Here is a 20,275-nt window from a genome sequence, read left to right as displayed (position 1 = left end):
TATGGCACTGTTGTGAGTAACTCGTGTAGGGTGTCGAAAGCCGTGAACATCATTGGCCTTTTGCGACCCTCCACACAAGGAGTTTCTTGTGAGACAACAGTCTGGAGACGCGCAACAACAAAAGCCACAACAATATTATTCTCCATTGGCAGTATTATTTATATCAGTGTTATTTATTTCACAACATCGTTAGTGATGTCGTCAGTTTTCTGAAAACTGATCGGTGTGGCGCATTTTTTCAGCTAATTCTAGGAAGCTCAGTTTTTTGGCAATCTTTTGTTTCTCAACGTCCCACATTAGTGACATCAAAATAGTTGGATTTAAAACTCTACTACATAGCTTTCCGATTCTACGTCTGATATTTTTACGAACTTTTCTACAGTTAGAAATCTTGTTGTTTTTATATTAATGGAAAACGTCGAACATAAAATGCAAAATAATTTACATCTGATAGAACTTCAGATGGAGGATACAAGGCAGGAAGTTTGCTTTCTACATATTCAACAAGTTATACGTTAACAAGCAACTTTGGGAGCAGTAGGACGAGGTCAGTGTTTAACGACCCGTCGACGACGAGGTCATTAGAGACGGAGCAGAAGCTCGGATTAGGGAAGGAGGAGAAGGAAAGCGGCCGTGCCGTTTCGAAGGAATCATTCCGCCATTTGCTTTAAGCGATTAGGTTCAAAAAATGGCTCTGAGCACTATGGGACTTAACTTCTAAGTTCATCAGTCCCCTAGAACTTAGAACTACTTAAACCTAACTAACCTAAGGACATCACATACATCCATGCCCGAGGCAGGATTCGAACCTGCGACCGTAGCAGTCGCGCGGGTCCAGACAGTAGCGCCTAGAACCGCTCGGCCATCCCAGTCGGCTTAAGCGATTAGGGAAATGATGGAAAACCTAAATCAGGATGGCCAGACGCAGGTTTGAACTGTCGTCTTTCCGAATGCCAGACCAGTGTGCTTAACCACTACGCTACTCCGCTCGGTAACAAGCAACGTAATAGAGGAGACATTTGCAACTGTTGGTAAAAACTTCTAGTGTTTACTTTCTGTGAATCAGTGTAAAACCAAGAGCAGCTGAACATTGTGTATATTTGTGTACATATCTCAATAATGGCCATTCTAGGAAGAGATCTGATATAGATACCACAAAGCAACGCACTGTAAGTACCTAAAACATAAAAAACTTTCGGGTTCGTAAACGTTTCGTCACCGATTACTAAATTTCCGTCGTTTCCGCCAGTAGCACCAACACTTGGTCCACAACATAAAGCTTTTGTAACACCTCCATCTGATGATGAACTTGCAGTGGCTCGAAAACATGTTTATGGTTGAATAAATCGTAAAAAATCGACCGGTTGCATATTTATTACCAGATAAATCGCCAATTACAGTCGCAGTTCGTCATCCACAGAGGATGTATTGAAACCGCACGGAAGTAAAACGGATTCGTGAAGAATCATTATTAGAGCCCCAATTTCCACGCACTATCACATCTTAAATATTCGTGCATTCATGAACTGCCACAAAATCAAAATTGCACAATGAAGTAAAAAACAATAAAAATTGCTTAGTATCAAAATTCGGTTTCAGTTTTATATTTATATTTACTTCATTTTGGCACATGCTTTTATCCAAAACTGTGGCCTACGGCCACCAGTTCCGGTCCGTAGGAAATGCACGCACCTGTGGGTTGGCAGGACCCATGTGGAGGCAAGTCAACATTCCACCTCTCACGTAGACGACGGCTTAACAACACTCCCTCTGCATTACGCAAGCCTTCGAGTTAGGCCGCTAACTAAAATTGTGCGTACAACATCCACAACACAATGCCCTTTCTTAATAACTGTTTCCTCAGTTCATTTTGGGACAAGGTCTTATACTGGTAAGTACGATGAGTACACTTCACAGTTCTACACAAATATATACTGATGTTCACGCGTTCAGTGGATTGTGAGCGGTAGAGTATTTGTTACAGTACGAACATTTGAAGTTAGTATTTTACCTCAAGGGCGAGCAGATTGAGGAGAGCAGCAGGGTACCATTGTACTGCGGCGACGGGTGACGTGAGAGGGGGAATGTATCTGTCTCCAGGTCGGAGCTGCCAATCGACGAGTTCGCTCATCGTACCAAAACGCTGGAATGGTATAAATTTGACACGGAAGAAACACTGATCTGATATTACTCATTATACAGATAGACGGTCATCTGCAAATGCGTCGTTCACATGTATAAAGATAAATAAAACTGTTTGGAAGTGATTGTGGCACTAAGCAGTCAGTGGAGAAAAACGATATTACAAAAGCGTATTGAGCATTTTAGGTCATGTCAGATCATTTTATATAAGTACATTTATTACCATTAGTAATTACTCGCTCATTTCGTAATTGTTTAAATTGGCAACGCCAGACAATACACCATGACACAGCACCACTTCCCTCGCGTCTTTAGTGTCACACCAGTAAGATTTTGACGATGGCGCCAGTGGGACAAAGAGGTTTATCGATACCAAATGTTCCGACTTTTCTGACACGGCACGGGAAGAATAACTAAAGATGGGCGTACTGCACTTCCCTCGCCCATTTTTCCTTTTTGAGTAACGAGGAAATACTCGTATACAGGGTGGTCCATTGATAGCGACCGGGCCAAATATCTCACGAAATAAGCATCAAACGAAAAAACTACAAAGTACGAAACTCGTCTAGCTTGAAGGGGGAAACCAGATGGCGCTATGGTTGGCCCGCTAGATGGCGCTGCCATAGGTCAAACGGATATCAACTGCTTTTTTTAAAAATAGGAATCCCCATTTTTTATTATATATTCGTGTAGTACGTAAAGAAATATGAATGTTTTAGTTGGACCACTTTTTTCGCTTTGTGATAGACGGCGCTGTAATAGTTACACACGTATAAGTACGTGGTATCACGTAACGTTCCGCCAGTGCGGATGATATTTGCTTCGTGATGCATTACCCGTGTTAAAATCGACCGTTTACCAATTGCGGAAAAGGTCTATATCTTGTTGATGTATGGCTATTGTGATCAAAATGCCCAACGGGCGTGTGCATTATATGCTGTTCGGTATCCTGGACGACATCATCCAAGTGTCCGGACCGTTCCCGGATAGTTATGTTATTTAAGGAAACAGGAAGTGTTCAGCCACATGTGAAATGTCAACCACTACCTGCAAAAATGATGATGCCCAAGTAGGTGTTTTAGCTGCTGTCGCGGCTAATGCACACATTAGTAGCAGACAAACTGCGCGAGAATCGGGAATCTCAGAAACTTCGGTGTTGAGAATGCTACATCAACACCGATTGCACCCACACCATATTTCTATGCACCAAGAATTGCGTGGCGACGACTTTGAACGTCGTGTACAGTTCTGCCACTGGGCACAAGGGAAATTACGGGACGATGACAGATTGTTTGCGCGCGTTCTATTTAGCGACGAAGCCGTATTCACCAACAGCGGTAACGTAAACATACGTAATAAGCACTATTGGGCAACGGAAAGTCCACGATGGCTGCGACAAGTGGAACATCAGCTACGTTGGCGGGTTAATGTAGGATGCGTCATTATGGGAGGAAGGATAATTGGCCCCCAATTTATCGACGGCAATCTAAATGGAGCAATGTATGCTGATTTCCTACATAATGTTCTACCGATGTTACTACAAGATGTTTCACTGCATGACAGAATGGCGATATACTTCCAACATGGTGGATGTCCAGCACATAGCTCGCGTGCTGGCGAAGTGGTATTGAGTAGCATATTTCATGATAGGTGAATTGGTCGTCGAAGCACTATACCGTGCCCCGCACGTTCACCGGATCTGACGTCCCTGGATTTCTTTCTGTGGGCAAAGCTGAAGGATAGTTGCTATCGTGATCCACCGACAACGCCTCACATCATGCGTCAGCGCATTGTCAATGCATGTGCGAACATTACGGAAGGCGAACCACTCGCTGCTGAGAGGAATGTCGTTACACGTATTGCCAAATGCACTGAGGTTGACGGACATCATTTTGAGCATTCATTGCATTAATGTGGTATTTACAGGTAATCACGCTGTAACAGCATGCGTTCTCAGAAATGATAAGTTCACAAAGGTACATGCATCACATTGGAACGACCGAAATAAAAATTACCTACGTTCTGTATTTTAATTTAAAAAACCTTCCTGTTACCAACTGTTCGTCTAAAATTGTGAGCCATTTGTTTGTGACTATTACAGCGCCATCTACCACAAAGCGAAAAAAGTGGTCCAACTAAAACATTCATATTTCTCTACGCACTACACGAATAATAAAAATGGGAGTTCCTATTTTAAAAAAGCGCAGTTGATATCCGTTTGACCTATGGCAGCGCCATCTGGTTTCCCCCTTCGAGCTAGACAAGTTTCTTTTTTCGTTTGACGCTTATTTCGTGAGATATTTGGCCCGGTCACGATCAGTGGACCACCCTGTATATGTGCTTTGTCGACTAACATCTTGACATAGACATGGGAAGAAAATGGTTTACGCCTATTGTATTGTGTCTTACACACAATTCTACGATACAAAGCCCTCCAAAAATTGCCAAAATTTTACAGTTCTAAAATAATAATTAGTGCAACCAAATTACTATAAATTTTACGTAATCTTCAATTTGATCATAAATCACATGAGAAAACACAGTACTTATGATGCCTATGCAAGTTACTGCAACATCTCCATTGAAGTCAAGCAAATGGTTTGTATCCTTTAAAAATTTCTAAATACAAGATATTAAATAAAAAATTCTTCGGCATATGCGTTTATTGCCTGAAATGGTCAGTACACGCATTTGCGTCATATTCGGGCTCTACTCTTTACAGAGATGGCTAGTTTGTGGCAAACATCGTGTAAATTATTAAGTCTGTTGGAACACATCGCAATGATTAGATGAAAAATGGGGACTGCTGACAGATCTTTGAGGCTGCGAGCAGTCTGAAACGGAAGTCAGTTCACGCAAAGTGCTTCGAATGGGGACGCTACTGGATGACTGAACTACGGCCGGTCGCAACTATTCGCGCGGATAAGAGTAAAAAGAGCAAAAAATTTCATAAACTTTATAATATAAATATTTTATTGGAGACATATACGATTTGTATACACATGTACTAATTAAAAAAAGAAACAAATAAATCAATGTGATGGATGATCTTGCATATTTTTGAAAAGATTTTAAATTATTGATTGAATAGAAGAAAGTGCATGATGGAAATAACTATCAGTATTGAGTGTGATTTAAACTGAAAGATGAGGTTGGAGAAAGGATCGGGAAGGGAACGTATTATTGATGTCAGCTGCATGAGAACTTCGTGTGGCATCAGCAGCGACGAGTGAATATGTGTGCCGGACTGGGATTCGAACCCGTGATCTCCTACTCACTATGCTGGTTCGTTAACCACTTTTTTAAAAATATCTTTTTGCTCGTTATTGTTCATTGCATGTTACTCATGACGAAGTAAAGAAAAAAATAGCTTTCACATTAAAAGTAAACACTACTAAACTACTTCTTTGATCGATAGTGACTGAACAACTCAGTCCAACTAGAACTCGAGTGCCAGCGCTGCTTGGAAATTACGCCATGTCTGGCAACAATTACCGTATCATTGAAGCTGTGAGAAATCCTTTACAGAAGACAGTGGACACGAAGTGTTCCGAAACGGGCCGACGTGCGACGATGGACAAAGTTTTCGCACGTTACTGTTCTCATATGCTATGAATTCCAGCGGTCGTATTGGCTACGGTCCGTTAGACTGATTATCTAAGAGGAACATGAATCTCAGAGTACACAGAAAATAATGGGTACCCGGTAGACAGTTCGTTATAAGTACTGTAACACCCCACCCGTCACTTATCTGGTTTTGGCGTGTGTTCAACCCAGCCAATTGACTAACAGATCAACAGAGAGTGCAAAACTGCCGCAATATCGTATGACGCAAAGAAAGTAATAACGCTCTGTGACTCCTGATTGAACTGCGGTGGCAGTGTTGACATTACCTGATTCAGAATTGATCACTTTTAATCTCGTTAGGCCCTATGTCCGGTTGCTCTTGTTGCTTTTCTTCGACACGTTTTATCCGGCTTTGTAGCCTTGATAACATGACCCTTCCTACTTTTGCCGTGCTTTGCGTGGAGTCCCGAGTTTCCTCGCTATTTTCCTTGCACCTTTCGCAATTAATTTGGCTTCAATTGCCGTTCGTTTGATGATGACAATCTCTTTCTCTATTTTGACGCCGAGATTCTTTACCTCCTGTTTTACTTGCTCTTTCAACTCCGAATTCGCCTTTTTAATTTCGGCATTAAGGTTGGCGCTCTGCTCTAAGTTCACTGTTTGCATCTGTTGCAAAAGGTCCGTAATATATTTGAGAGTAGCAGCATTTTGATCCTCGTTCTTTTGTGATTGAAAATGCGACTCTTCTCCTCTGTTCTGAAGAACCCTTCCATATCTAGACAAGTACCGTCTCCGCACCCCCGTCGGATCACTTGTGAATGAATCGTTTGATAATGGTCGCACACCGTTTTGTTCCAACACACTCTGGCTTCTTAGGCTGGATCTTCCATACTTGTGGATTAATCCTGTACTCCCTGCGTCCCCCGAACCCTCAGTATCACTGCCTGAATCAACGTCCTTGCTATTCAGCGGACTAAACCAGTCGTGAGACCCAGTTTCACGAAGTTGCAGCTCGCGTTCGTCACGCTCATCGGTAGAGCTTTCCCTACTATCACCCATGTTCTCCCGAGTAACAATCTGATTATATTGTGCCGTTGTCTTGGCTTTTCCCTTCGTTATCATTTGCACTTTTATGTTACACGAAAACTCAAAACCCAGGTACCCCTTACTCTCAATAATTAGATAATGCGAAACATATATCAGGACACAAATTAATACACTGGGTGTGAGCAGTGACCCGACAAACAGTTCATGAAGCATTCCCCCATCAAGGCTAGTGCCAATGATTGTGTTCTGTGTGCTCAGCATCGGCTGATTACAGCACTGCACATCATAAGTACTCCAACAAATCACAAATACAATGCACAGGCACCTATAAATGCAAAGGACAGCACATGCAGAAGACAATGTAACTTATTGTAACTAATGCTACCCATTTTTCAATTAAAAATAGCTAAGCAATGAATCACATGGAAAAATTTCCTTTTTCAAGACTACTTCCTAGCAAATCCTGAAGTATCGTATCCTGGCAGGGTCGCCATATGTAACACCCCACCCGTCACTTATCTGGTTTTGGCGTGTGTACACCCCAGCCAATTGACTAACAGATCAACAGAGAGTGCAAAACTGCCGCAATGTCAGATAATGCAAAGAAAGTAATAAGACCCTGTGACTCCTGATTGAACTGTGGTGGCAGTGTTGACATTAATTGATTCAGAATTGATCACTTTTAATTAAAAAGGGGTGCACACTGATGTTATATTCAACTATTGAACACCAGATGCAAATGTTGAACATAAAATTAATTAAGAAAATTACTTGGGATTTCAACTACTTGATTGAAAACAGATGCAGTCAATTAGCAAAAATTTATTTTAACTCACGACCTTCAATCATCACATTATATGACTCTCCTACCAGGCAGTGGTAATAAATCACGTTTGTGTGGAGTAAAGCGCGATAACTCAAAAGTAATTCCTATCGACTGACCCAGGCATAATGCAAAGCGCGAGAAGAATTCTACAATACACAGCCCATGAAACCCTTGTGGAAACTTTGCCGACGTGATCGAACAAATTAATCAGTGGCTGGAGCGGGCGCAATATCACCGATAACAGCGTGGCGGAGCGGCGTCGTTGTGTGGATGTCGGCCGACCTCATGGTGCTGCAAGGCTGTTGTCGTCTATTCACTCCTAGCTATCTTGCTCAGTACATAGCTTAACCAAAACTTCCTATCTCCAAGCTCAATCGTTCCATTTGCTAAGTACTAAACTGCAGAGATGCTCACTCTTTCTCAGGCAAGCTGAGTAAAGAACGCCATGGCCACTCTCTAGGCAAGCTGGCAAAGGAAGACCCCTACAGAGACTTCTCCCAGTCTGCTCTTCACCTCGGTTTCCTCTCCAGCGAAATCACTTACACCAATTGCAGCGCAAGTCGCTTTAGTTATACGTCGCTTCCCAGCGCCGACCAATGCCTGCTCTGGGAAGTGAACAAATTCCCACAAAATTTCCCTTCCTCTCAACTTCTGCTATTTAGCTCCTCCCAGGCCACCCATCAAGGTTAGCGTCTGCACAAACACCAATTTTTCCGGAATTCTGACTCCAAGGAGAGTACTTCAGATTCCTTGGTCCTATGTTCCCATCGGAGGCCGGCGTATTTCATTCTGTCGCCCTTCACCTGATCTACTTCAGACTCTGTGGACCGTGAATTCTGTGTGAAGTTGCTATAGTCACGAACATGCATATTTTGGCCTCTGTTGACCACTCCACCACAGCTTTGCGTGGCTTCCTCGCACGCTTCACTGAAAATGGGACGATGTACATTTATCAACATGCATTCAAGTTCTCCGTCTGCTTCCCGGTACACCAGCATGGGGTCAACCACACACTCACTGTCACTCATCTTAAGGCAGCTGGAGGCCACGCCCTGTTACCGCTTTCTCAGAGCTTGAGCCGCCCTAAGCTGCCTATTGTCGCTTCCCTTCGCCGTTCCCCAGCTGGCCACGGTCAACTCGAATACTTCCCTGGGATAAACTAGCCTCCAGTAAATCGACGTGTTTCCACAAAGTTTTCATGTCATGTGAATTACTTTAAAACCATCACCTGATATTAATTATTCCAATACGTCCATACTATACCCTCTACAAGATGCATTGTGCCTTGTCAGTCATTTTTGTTCAGCCCTACTGTTCGCTCAACGTGAGTTAGGTGATCTTTAATGACTTAATGTAAGGGGCATATTCTTGCCATCTTACAGTACTAACACATTTGTCTTGTGCAAATAGCTACTTTCTTAATTAAGTAATGCGTTGGTACCATTCGCACTGGCCACGCCCCCTTTTATACATCCCCATAGCCTCCCCCCCTTTGGAGGGCCCACCCCACAGTTTGAAAACCAGAGGTATAGGGGGTATCACAGAGGCCTCTCCAGCTGCTGGATCTGTGAGGATAGTAAATTCAAGGATAGTATTTCGAATTATTTTAATCCGCGAACAGGCAGGATTACGAAGTTTCGGGTGAGCAAGATTCCATAGTAGTACTCCAATTATAATTCAATAAGCCATAAATACAACTTTCCTGTTTGAAGTTGTATTTAGGAATAAGAATAAATGTAGAAGAAACAATTTGTCTAATGATTCTTCAGTTTCTCCCGGCGTATTTGTTGCTCGAACAGTCCACGGGTATACTGCCGGTTCATAGTGTCCAACGGGCACAATATTTCGGCGATCAGACATGTCGCCATCGTCAGTGCGCTGACGAACTGAGCTCCTGAGGGCGGGCGGCCGATTTAAATCCCCCCCCCTCCCCCCGCGGGCCGCTCTCTTCGCCGTCCGCGCCCACGCGCCGGTGGTCGCGAAGACGAGGGCGTCGGTATCTGTCGTAGCGTCGATGTGCTTGCTACGTCCACCCTGGTCGCCAGTCCGTACTTCTTGCTGAGAGTCTTCTTAATTACATTCAGTGCCGGGTCCCAAGCCTTGCTGAGATTGTAGCCTCAATCTCGGTTGATAAGATCTTTCCTGGTACGAATTTCGATACCTTCCCTTATAACGCTGTCCCAATATTTAGAGGTCTGAGCCAGGATCTTGGTACGCTTATAATCCATCTTGTGTATCTCGGACAAACAGTGCCCTGCTACCGCCGACTTATTTGGATCTTTCAGTCGAGTGTGCCTTTGATGTTCTCGGCAACGATCTTCGTTGGTGCGTACTGTTTGTCCGATATAAGTCTTCCCACACTCACAGGGAATTTGGTATATGCCGGCCTTCCTCAAACCGAGGTCATCTTTCACACTTGCCAGTAATGCCCATGTTTTATTGGGCGGGCGAAAGACGATTTTAACTCGGTGTTTCTTTAATATACGGCCGATTTTCCCCCATAGTGCGCCATTGTCGGAATAAAGGCAGTCGCTACCTCTTCTTCCGTGAATTCATCCGTCTCCACAGGTTGTACTGTCGTGGTGGGACGAAAAGCGCGTCTAATCTGCCATTCCGAGTATCCGTTATTTCGGAACACGGTCTTGAGGTGTTCCAATTCCTGGGGCAGATTCTCTGCGTCTGAGATGCTGCGCGCCCTGTGTACTTGTGTTTTTAGTATTCCATTCCTCTGAGAAAGGTGGTGGCAGCTGCCTGCGTGCAGGTACAGGTCAGTGTGCGTTTTCTTCCTGTACACACCGTGGCTCAGGGTACCATCAGCTCTTCTCTTGACCATGACGTCCAGGAAAGGTAATCTTCCATCTGCTTCGGTCTCCATAGTGAATTTGATGTTTGGATGTATGGAGTTCAGGTGTGTAAGGAATTCCAAGAGCTTGTCCCTACCATGGGGCCAGATGACGAACGTGTCATCGACATAACGTAAGAAACAAGTAGGTTTCCAATTGGATGACGCCAAGGCTTCCTCCTCGAACTACTCCATGTGCAAATTCACGACCACCGGCGAGAGTGGGCTGCCCATTGCGACTCCATCCGTTTGCTTATAGTATTCCCCATCAAACAAAAAATACGTTGAGGCCAAGACATGCCTAAAGAGTGGTGGTCTTCTCGTCCAATTTCTGCCCAATAAGCTCGACTGACTCTCGTAGAGGCACCCTGGTGAATAGTGAAACCACGTCGAAGCTCACTAGGATATCAGTGTCTTTCCTTTTACCTACATAGGGGCTAAGTAATTCAGCCAGATATTTTGCAGCAAGTAAGTAGGTGCCCTAATGTTGCTGACAATAGGGCGCATAGGTACCCCCTCTTTGTGGACCTTAGGGAGTCCATAAAGTCTTGGTGGTACAGATCCTTGAGGTGACAATTTCTTGGCGTCCCCTTCTGGTAGATCCGCGTCCTTGAGTAGAGCCCTGGTCTTGTTCTCCACCTTCTTCGTGGGGTCCTATAGGAGTCGTCATCTAGCAGGCGCTGCATCTTCTCAATGTAGTCCTTACGGGAAAGAACAACAGTGGCATTGCCCTTGTCAGCAGGTAAGATAACAGTATCAGAGCACTCTCTTAGGTCCCCAATGGCCGCCGTCTCTCTACTGGAAATGTTAGTCTTCGTAGGTTTAGTTCTGGTCAGAGCCCGGCAGGTTTCCGACGCACTTCTTCTGCTGCTTCAGGTGGTAATCGCGCTGCAACCTGTTCCACTGCACTGACGACGTCCGCGACCGGCGTGAACCTAGGGGTGGGAGCAAAGTTGAGTCCCTTCTCCAGAACCGAAACCGCCTCATTAGACAACTCCATGTCAGTGAGATTGACGATCGTCTTGCATGGTGCCTCCAGCGATGGTTTATCCGAGAGACGTCTCATGATTATAATTGCGAACTAGCTAAGCGCCAGCCCTAACGAAACGCAAGACTAGAGAATCCACAAAAATAATAAAACACACTAACAACACGAATAGGGAGGATGGATACAGGTTTGCCCCATCCTGGCTACCAGTCAACAGGCCACACCAGCACCACCTAACGCAGGCCCTAGCGGCGAGTATACGTCGCGCAGGATATTGTGAGAGCTCGGCGAGTTCATTCCTGTGTTCAGTAGGGGAGGCCGACAAGCTCTTGGCACCTTACGGCCGGTCGGCGACGACAGAATCGACGTACACGCCCTGCAACCTTTCTCAAACGCTTTTGTAGAAACTATTCGGTAAAAAAATTTCATATTTGCTTACTTGTAGCACTATATGTCAGGTTCATTCTGATGTGTCCATCATTTCGTTAATAAACATAATTGTGACATTTACGTGGAAGGTGAACACTGCGCGAAATCCGAAAAACTTTGTCATGAAAAGTAGGGGTCGGTATGATTTTGCTTCTGGTGCACATTACATAATATGTTGCTGCATATGAAATTTTGCTAACACATCGAATTTTTCTTTAGACTTGCTTGGAAGCCTCTGTCAGTCACCAATGTCGAGAAAACTGATCTGACGTGGCGCACTCATTTGCGATCGCACCGCGCCAGCGATAACGTCAGAGTGAAATATTCACAACGGGTTGAATATCCAAATGAGATCTTGGCAAATCATAGCATACAAAGAGGAGAGTATTTTGCCGTATGGTTATTATGCAAAATTTCATTATTTACCGCGTTATTACACTGACTACAGACTTTTCCGATGAAAGAATGTAATTTTTAAAGGCCATCGATGGCTGGTGAAACAGGAAATGCTACGGGCTTTGGAACAACATAGTGAAGTCATTACACGTTTATTTTATACCGAGGACGTGCTTTTTCATCAGATGCTGCTCGTACTTTTCCTCAGTTCCTCACTTAATAAGCTTCATACACCACCGTTTCAGAATTCTCTTGCAATTGCGTCTGCACAACATGCTAGTGAGATGAGCGTGTAAACCCCGCTGAGTTCTGGCCTTAAGAAGCAAATTTTTACATGGCAACAAGAGAAATGTGTAGGTTTTACTGACCTTTTCGGAAGGTCACGTCGCAGTTGTGGGCGTGGGTGAGCCCCGCTTAATATGTACCAAAAATGTGAGTGTAGGCCTCAGTTTAGGACGGCTTTTCCCCTATAGAGCTCTGAGCGACCCCCCACCAACTGCCGCTCTCCCCCATAGACTTCTCTCCCCACGCTTCCCCAGCCTACTGCTCTTCTAGCGCCACAGATAGTGTATAGCCGCGCTCTCTGCTTCTTGAGGGAAGAAAACGGAGGCCACGCCTCATTCGCCGATAAGTAACAGTCATAGCAAACAGTGCCAGAAGCAATAGACAACTTCAGAATCCCCTCTGTCCATCTTAGTTCCCGCTCCTTCCACCCCAAGTGACCAATCGTAACAACGACCTTGTAATATTATGACGTTATGCTCATTGAGCAACAATGCTAAAATATAAGCGACTTCAAACAGCTAAACGACATTCGTAGGTGTGTTGCCAACAAGACTTAATTAAATGTCGCTAGAATGAAGACGAAAAGCAGCTCGATGTCACTAAAATAATTTGATGGGATTGAAAACATAAAAATATTTATATATACTTTTATTATTTCAGAATTTGTTAGTCGTATTTATAACAGTCTGGAATGTCTCTTAAAGTCAGTTAGACAGATTAAAGGGTACTGAAATTGCCCCAAAGTTGAAGCTGATGGTTGTGCATCACCATCATCTTTACGCCTAAATGAGTACGATTTGTTGGTTCCAATAACTCTTAGCACATTTGTTGGTAACTCATAACGCTTTTATTCATTCTTTTTAAGGTAATAATGCGTATAATAACAAATATATGCACAAAACATTTTGACATGCCAAAAATTGTTTTTAAAAAACAAGAGATGTGTTAAAACGCCGATGACATTTGCATTTACATCGTTTGGTTTGAAGATGACAAACAGGACACTATAGAGTTGGTCCTGCAACACCACATAATGTAAAATCACGGTAAGAAGCAAAACGAACAAAAACTTCCTTTAGGGCTCGCTTTGTTAAATCAGTTATAACCTAAAATATTTTCACTTTTTGCGATTTTTCAGTAAACAAAAACCAACATATAATGGCACATAGGTGCTGAAACATGTTTGGGCAAAAAAAAAAAGCGGAACCTGTATCCCATATGTGAGACCTGAGTTTCTCCTTGCGTATACAACTTTCAAATAACTTCCGGAAATTCAGCCAGGTAACACTTTCAGCGACCGTCGATATTTCGGCGGGAGAACACCCCGCCATTTTCAAGGCAAACTGCAACGAACAGGGGGCGTACATGCAGATTTAAAATCTCGGTTCTCGGACTGAAGCAGGAAAGATAACACACACACTGAACACTAGTGCCACCAAAGATGACCAAAGTCAGAGCTATCGATAGTGAGACTATGAATTCGCAGGTGAGGTAGCATTGACTCTGTCCCTCTGATTTTTGACAAGGGAGAGAGCCGGATTCCAAGCAGAGTTTAAACAGAAACCCCCATCCCTGTTAACGAGGTTACTCGCTAATTTAATCTCAACTGCCTCCCTAATAACACTGTCCCAATAGCTGGACGTGCATGCCAATATCTCGGTGTTATTATATAACATGGGGTGACCAGTATCCAAGCAATGTTCGGCAATAGCAGATCTATTTGGCTGCTGTAATCGTGTGTGCCGTTCATGCTCAGTACATCGGTCCTCCACGGTCCTGATAGTTTGACCAATATATGCCATGCCGCAGCTACAAGGAATACGATATACACCCGCCTTACTCAGTCCAAGATCATCCTTAACGGAACTCAAAAGTGCTCTAATTTCAGATGGAGGTCGGAAAAACACATTTCACATCATATTTCCATAAAATACGACCGATCTTGTTGGACGTGTTTCGTACGTAAGGCAAAAAGGCAGTAGACTTACGTATTGACTCAGAATTATCATCATTCACCGGATGTACAGTGGGTCGATAGCGCAACGCACGTTCAATCTGTCAATCACTATAACCATTTTGACGAAATGTAACTTCAAGATGGGACAGCTCAGCTGGCAAAGTCTCAGCGTCAGAAACAATATGTGCCCTGTGTACCAAGGTACGAAGTACCCCTTCACGCTGAGCCGGATGGTGGCAACTATTAGCCTGTAAGTACAAGTCGGTGTGAGTACGTCTCCTGTAGACTGCATGTCCCAATGATCCATCATCCTTCCTCCTAACCAACACGTCAAGAAAGGGAAGGCAACCATCCTCTTCCACCTCCATCGTAAAACGAATGTTCGGGTGGATCGAGTTCAGATGTTCTAGAAAGACCGAGGTTTTAAATTTGCATGTACGCCGCCTGTCCGTTGCCGTTTGCCTTGAAAATGGCGGGGTGTTCTCCCGCCGAAATATCGGCGGTCGCTGTAAGTGTTACCTGGCTGAATTCCCGTAAGTTATTTGAAAGCTGTATCCCATAGTTTAAAAGCAAATGCGGAAAGAAAAGGACGAGAGCTGCAAACACAAAAGGTGAATATAGTGTGTCGGTGTTTTCAGGTTCCGCAGATCCCACTGGCCCGACAACTACCGGCTGATGAGCGCGACCAGGACGCCTCAGTTCGACTGCCTCGCCGGCGAGACCCCCCTGCCGGGGCCCGTGTTCCCGCTCACGGCCCGACGCCCCGGCACCCAGTGGCAGAAGTGCTTCCCCGTGCCCGACAAGCTCCACGGCGACCGCTTCGTCACCAGCGACGGCCTCGTCACCATATCGTTCCATGGCGGCGCGCCGACCGTCGTGTGTGGAGTCTCCCGTGAGGAGCAGCCCACGTCGCTGCCGCTGCGCGCCATACTGCCCCTCCCGTATTCGTGCTTCTTCGCCACGTACCTCGACTTCCCGTCTCTCTCCGATCCTCCGGCGAGCGACGTGTTCCAGAAACTGGTCGCGGACAAATGGGTTTGTCCGTTCTCCGGCACTTTCCCACCGTTTCAGTGCTGGCCGGCGACGGACGACCCGAGCAGGCCGTTCGATTTCGACGTGCTCTTCGATGGCAAACACGCACACAGGTGTCTTTTCCAGACACTTTGCGGCGAAGGACCAGTCTCTACTGTAGCCTCGATATCGGACTATTCCAGTGGGGATGTGGAAGTCACTACAAATGGCAGCTTTCCTTCCACATTACACACAAATCTGGATTCTCTCCTCGTATCTAAACTGAACTTCAGACTCACTGGTGCAGACGGAATGCCAGACGAGGTAACCACGTCGTCCTTCTCTGAAAACGACACAACGGTTTTTTAAATACCACTCTTTTAAATTCCTGGGCAGCTACCAGTTACAGGGCTGACACAATGTTGGGCACACACAATAATAAGATTGTTCAGATCACTTACGGGGGGTAGGACGTCATACGGGCTGACTTGGAGCAGGAGAGGCACCACAGGACATTTTATTTTCTACTGCCTATACTTTTACAAATAAATTCATAACACTTTGACAGCATGACCAGGAAGGATTCAGGATTCACACTCATAGCAGTGGAAGTGCAAAATCATAACAAAATAATTTTTTTTTAGATATGAAATTTCATCATTTGTTTCACTTACTGTTGGCTGCATTTGTTGCTATAGGTACATTTTTCTTCACAATTAAGAGAGATTCTTTGATGAATTTTGCACAGCATACAAACCATACTTACAGGTGTATTGAAATCTAGAATTTTCCAAATATATTAAAACTGTGGTAAAAATTGAGATAATTAACTAAAAAATTTGAATTTTTTCTAAACATAAAGTTTAAAACGAAACAGCTCATTCATTTTTTCATAAATTAAATAGATTCTAGAGTCTCAGACACCTGTAAGTATGGTTTGTATGCTATGCAAAGTTCATCGAACAGTCTCTCTTAATTATGAAGAAAAGTGTACCTATAGCAACAAATGCAGCCAATAGTAAGTGAAAAAATGATGAAATTTCACATGTAAAAAAATTATTTTGTTATGTTTTTGAACTTCCGCTGCTACAAGTGTGAATCCTGAATCCTTCCTGGTCATGCTGACAAAGTTTTATGGATTTACTTGTAAAAGTGTAGACAGTGGAAATTAAAATGTACTGTGGTGCCTCTCCTGCTCCAAGTCGGAACGTTTGACGTCCTACCCCCGATAACGATTTCTTTATTAATTACAATATTTCATAGCACGTTTCGGCTGCTGCCGACCTCTAATCCAAACGTACAACCTGTGCAGCAAAGTTCACAGCAAGTGAGCAGTAAGACTCACGCCGAAGCGTCGCATCAACTACCAACTTTTCACTACTGATTACACAAACACAAATGAGCAAATACAACAGTACTCGTATTTGTGTAAACAGTGGGGCAGAGCTGAAAGCAGACGCCACACTTGATACTTATTATCCTTACAGGAGTTTTAAGTTTGGGTCGGATGACAACAGCAGTTGCAAAATGTTACGCAATAAATATAAATCGTTGGGCGATGTAGACAGTACTGTTCGTAAAATTTAATAACGATCGCGGACTCATTTCAGGAATTAGTTCCTCTGATAATATCTCGGAGACATACATCTATTTCACCGTAAAAGGCAGCATGTAAGAAACGATTAAGACCTTTAGTTTGACTTTGTCTTATCGCACAATATAACAAGAGAAACTGCTTGTTCACTGTGACTCTTCCATTTGTAACAGCATTCGCAAACATCCAGTCACAGCTATCAATTCTGAGTGATCATTAACGGTGTAGCAAGAAGTTCTTTTATGTGGCATTTTCCTCTTTTCATAGTCAATCTACTCCTAATTAATTACCTAAAAACGAAGGTAGGAAGTATTTTGCTGCTTTCAGTCTGTTTTTCTACACCAGTGTTTTTCAACCTTTTTGAATATGCGACCCCTGTCCAAGTAAAAATATTCTGGCGACTCCCAGAACTACGAGGGTTGAGTGACAAGTAATGCCACCATCTTCATTAATTGGGTTTGGATGGGAATACTTTAATAAATGAAACGCAGAAATAATCCTTAGAATGTGATCTTTAATTACCAATATTCACTTTTCCACATAATCACCAGCCAGTTGGATACATTTCTGCCAACGAATGCAGTGATGAACAAGTTTTCTGAAGCCGTCACGGAAGAAGTCGACACTCTGTTTCCGCAACCACTGTTTCAAAGTTCTCTCGTAATGGTGTACCCACGTTTCGTCTCTTGTCACAATTGAATGCAGAAAGGCGCCACCTTCATTCTTGTAACGCGATGGGAGTTCCTTGCAAACTTCAAGTCTGTGTGCTTTCATTTCAGGAGTCAGCATCCGGGGTACCCACCGTGCACAGATCTTCCAATAGCCAAGCAAAGCAATAATGTGACCCACACGTTCTTGTGAAATGCCGAAATTGCTTGCAATTTCTCTCTGAGTGATACGACGATCGTCCTGTAGCTTAAATAGCATTGACCGACCGTCTACGCCGAGTTCCATACTTTACACTGTAACAACACAACCATTCAATGCTAAGGCTTCCCGCCAACTGGAGCTGTAGAGAAGAGGCTATGGAACAAACCAGTACCTGTCGCATACCAATGCTGCCAACTGTTGAAGAGTTACGAAGGTGGAGGCATTACTTTTCAGTCAACCGTCGTATAATAAAAGTATGTCAGCGATTTCAAAGGCAACGTATTTACTTTTCTTTTTATTGATACTATACTGATCGAGAAATCAAGTGCATGTGAAAAGAGGTCGCAGCGCTCTATGGGAAGAGATATAATTATATTCCTCGCCGCCGTAGAGGCGTGGATGTGACAAGGCGTCAACATGGGCATAGTCGCGCGTTTTTGGTCACTACAATCAGTTGTCCGAGTACGCCAGCAAGCACGGACGAGATTATTGTCTTTGCGCTTCGCTCTGAGCGAGCATAAAATGGAGAAGTTTCTTTTAAGCTGCAACTGCTTTCTCCTGCGTCCGCGATACCTGAGCAAGGCCACCCGACCCCCTAGGGTGTCGCTCTAGACCATAGAGCGTAACGAACTTGTGAACGTTAGCTTTTGTGTCACTCTGAAGTTATGATTGTAATGAACCATACTAACTTCGCTTAAGATATGCAGAGACCACGAACAGACCTTTGGTGAAATAGGAATGACAACTTTCTAAACAAAATCAGAAAACATTACTCATTTTTACATAGGGTAAATAAGTTTGGGGGAATCAATAAAAACTAGAAACTCTTGTATTATGTTGTTGGCTGCAAAATATTATTTAACTATAATTAGAAAGTGTTGCAAAGTGTAATAATTTGTATTCTTTATGTATATTTCGTGAACAAAATAAAATGTTGAACAATCATCAAATCCTCTTCCATTCTTTTAGTCATGAATTCTGTTTTACACACGTCACAGATAGTGAGTATGGCACTAGGAGAATTGAAACTACGGCGAGTCTTCAATATTAGAAGTAACAATGATTCCTTCACAACTGCATTTTTCACGTAAATGGTGATCATCTGGATTCAGATTATTAATACACTCAAGATTTTTCATTGCTTTGGGCACAAACACAGTCTTCCGCCAGAATCACTTTTCACACAGGCGCAGAGTGATTTTGTAAATTTCTAGAGTTAGATTATAGAGAAAAACTTTTGTAGATTTAAAAATGACGAGCTTGAAGCTACAAAGCCATCCTCAAAAGATGTTACTGAAATGTGCCTCCTCTCACTGTTAGTTAATCGGAGTATTAGGCAGTCGATATGTTGATACACTTCATTGGGGACGTGTTGAAAATGTGTGCCCCGAGCGGGGCTCAAATCCGGGATCTCCTGCTTACATGGCAGACGCTCTATCCATCTGAGCCACCGCGGGCACAGAGGATAGTGCGTCTGCAGGGACTTATCCCTTGCACGCTCCTGCCATGTAAGCAGGAGATCCCGGGTTCGAGTCCCGGTCGGGGCACACATTTTCAACATGTCCCCAATGAAGCGTATCAACGCCTGCTTGCAGCTAGGGTGTCTATTTAATTATCATTTCATTTCTAGCAAAGCTGCATGGTCATCCACGGTAACTGTTCTTTCGGGAACAGATACTACCGTCATATATAGTTGATATGTTTCTTAGATGGGTAAAATCTGTGTTTCGACATGTGAGATGTCTAGCTTGTGATGTGCAAGCACATAGAAAAAAGTCTGAAGTGGTGAATGAAGCAAGTCATTGTCCTCACTTTTAGTACTCCTCATCGCAAAGGAAAGCCAAGCTGAGGAAGATAGAAAAATATTAGTGCAGGTTAAGAAAGTTTCTTCTGATTTCAGAAACTGATGTCGAACCCAGACTTAAGTTCCTGGACGTGTCCATCTGCAGCAAAGAATTGTGTGGAAGTGAGACCGGAAATCCGGAGAGGAAGAAACTGGAACCATTTCAAATGCTTTTAAAATCCACCTTCGTTGTTAAGTGATTGCCACCATTTCTGAGTTAACTAAGCGGTGAGGTTTCTAGGTTTCACATTTGATAACGTGCTTACCGTAGCCACTTGTCAGAAAAGAGTTGCCACAGGACGATAAATATTTTAAAGTGTGTCAGTTACAAGCCACAGAAAGCAAGCTTTTCCTTGACAACTCCTTACATTCCGTAAAAGAGTTTCTATTATTGTAATGTTTAAAATGTGGTGGATAGGAATTACTGACCTCTGTATATTCAAAAAACCAAAGAAAAAAATAAATAAATAAACGTATG

General features: G+C 43.6%; 1 protein-coding gene across 1 annotated transcript in view; it reads left to right on the top strand.

The window, feature by feature from the left end:
• LOC124711837 overlaps positions 1–16,080 on the top strand; it is a 35,252-nt gene extending 19,172 nt beyond the window's left edge. Inside the window, exon 2 of the mRNA XM_047242061.1 lies at positions 15,118–16,080. Within this exon, the coding sequence (XP_047098017.1) occupies positions 15,118–15,859 (742 nt within the window). The 3' untranslated portion in view covers positions 15,860–16,080. The remainder of the gene's footprint in view (positions 1–15,117) is intronic.
• Positions 16,081–20,275: the final 4,195 nt, after the last annotated feature.

The sequence above is a fragment of the Schistocerca piceifrons genome, chromosome 8, assembly GCF_021461385.2.
Source record: "Schistocerca piceifrons isolate TAMUIC-IGC-003096 chromosome 8, iqSchPice1.1, whole genome shotgun sequence".
Taxonomy (NCBI): domain Eukaryota; kingdom Metazoa; phylum Arthropoda; class Insecta; order Orthoptera; family Acrididae; genus Schistocerca; species Schistocerca piceifrons.
The sequence above is the reverse complement of the archived record's forward strand: the minus strand, read 5'-3'. Positions and strand labels throughout refer to the sequence as shown.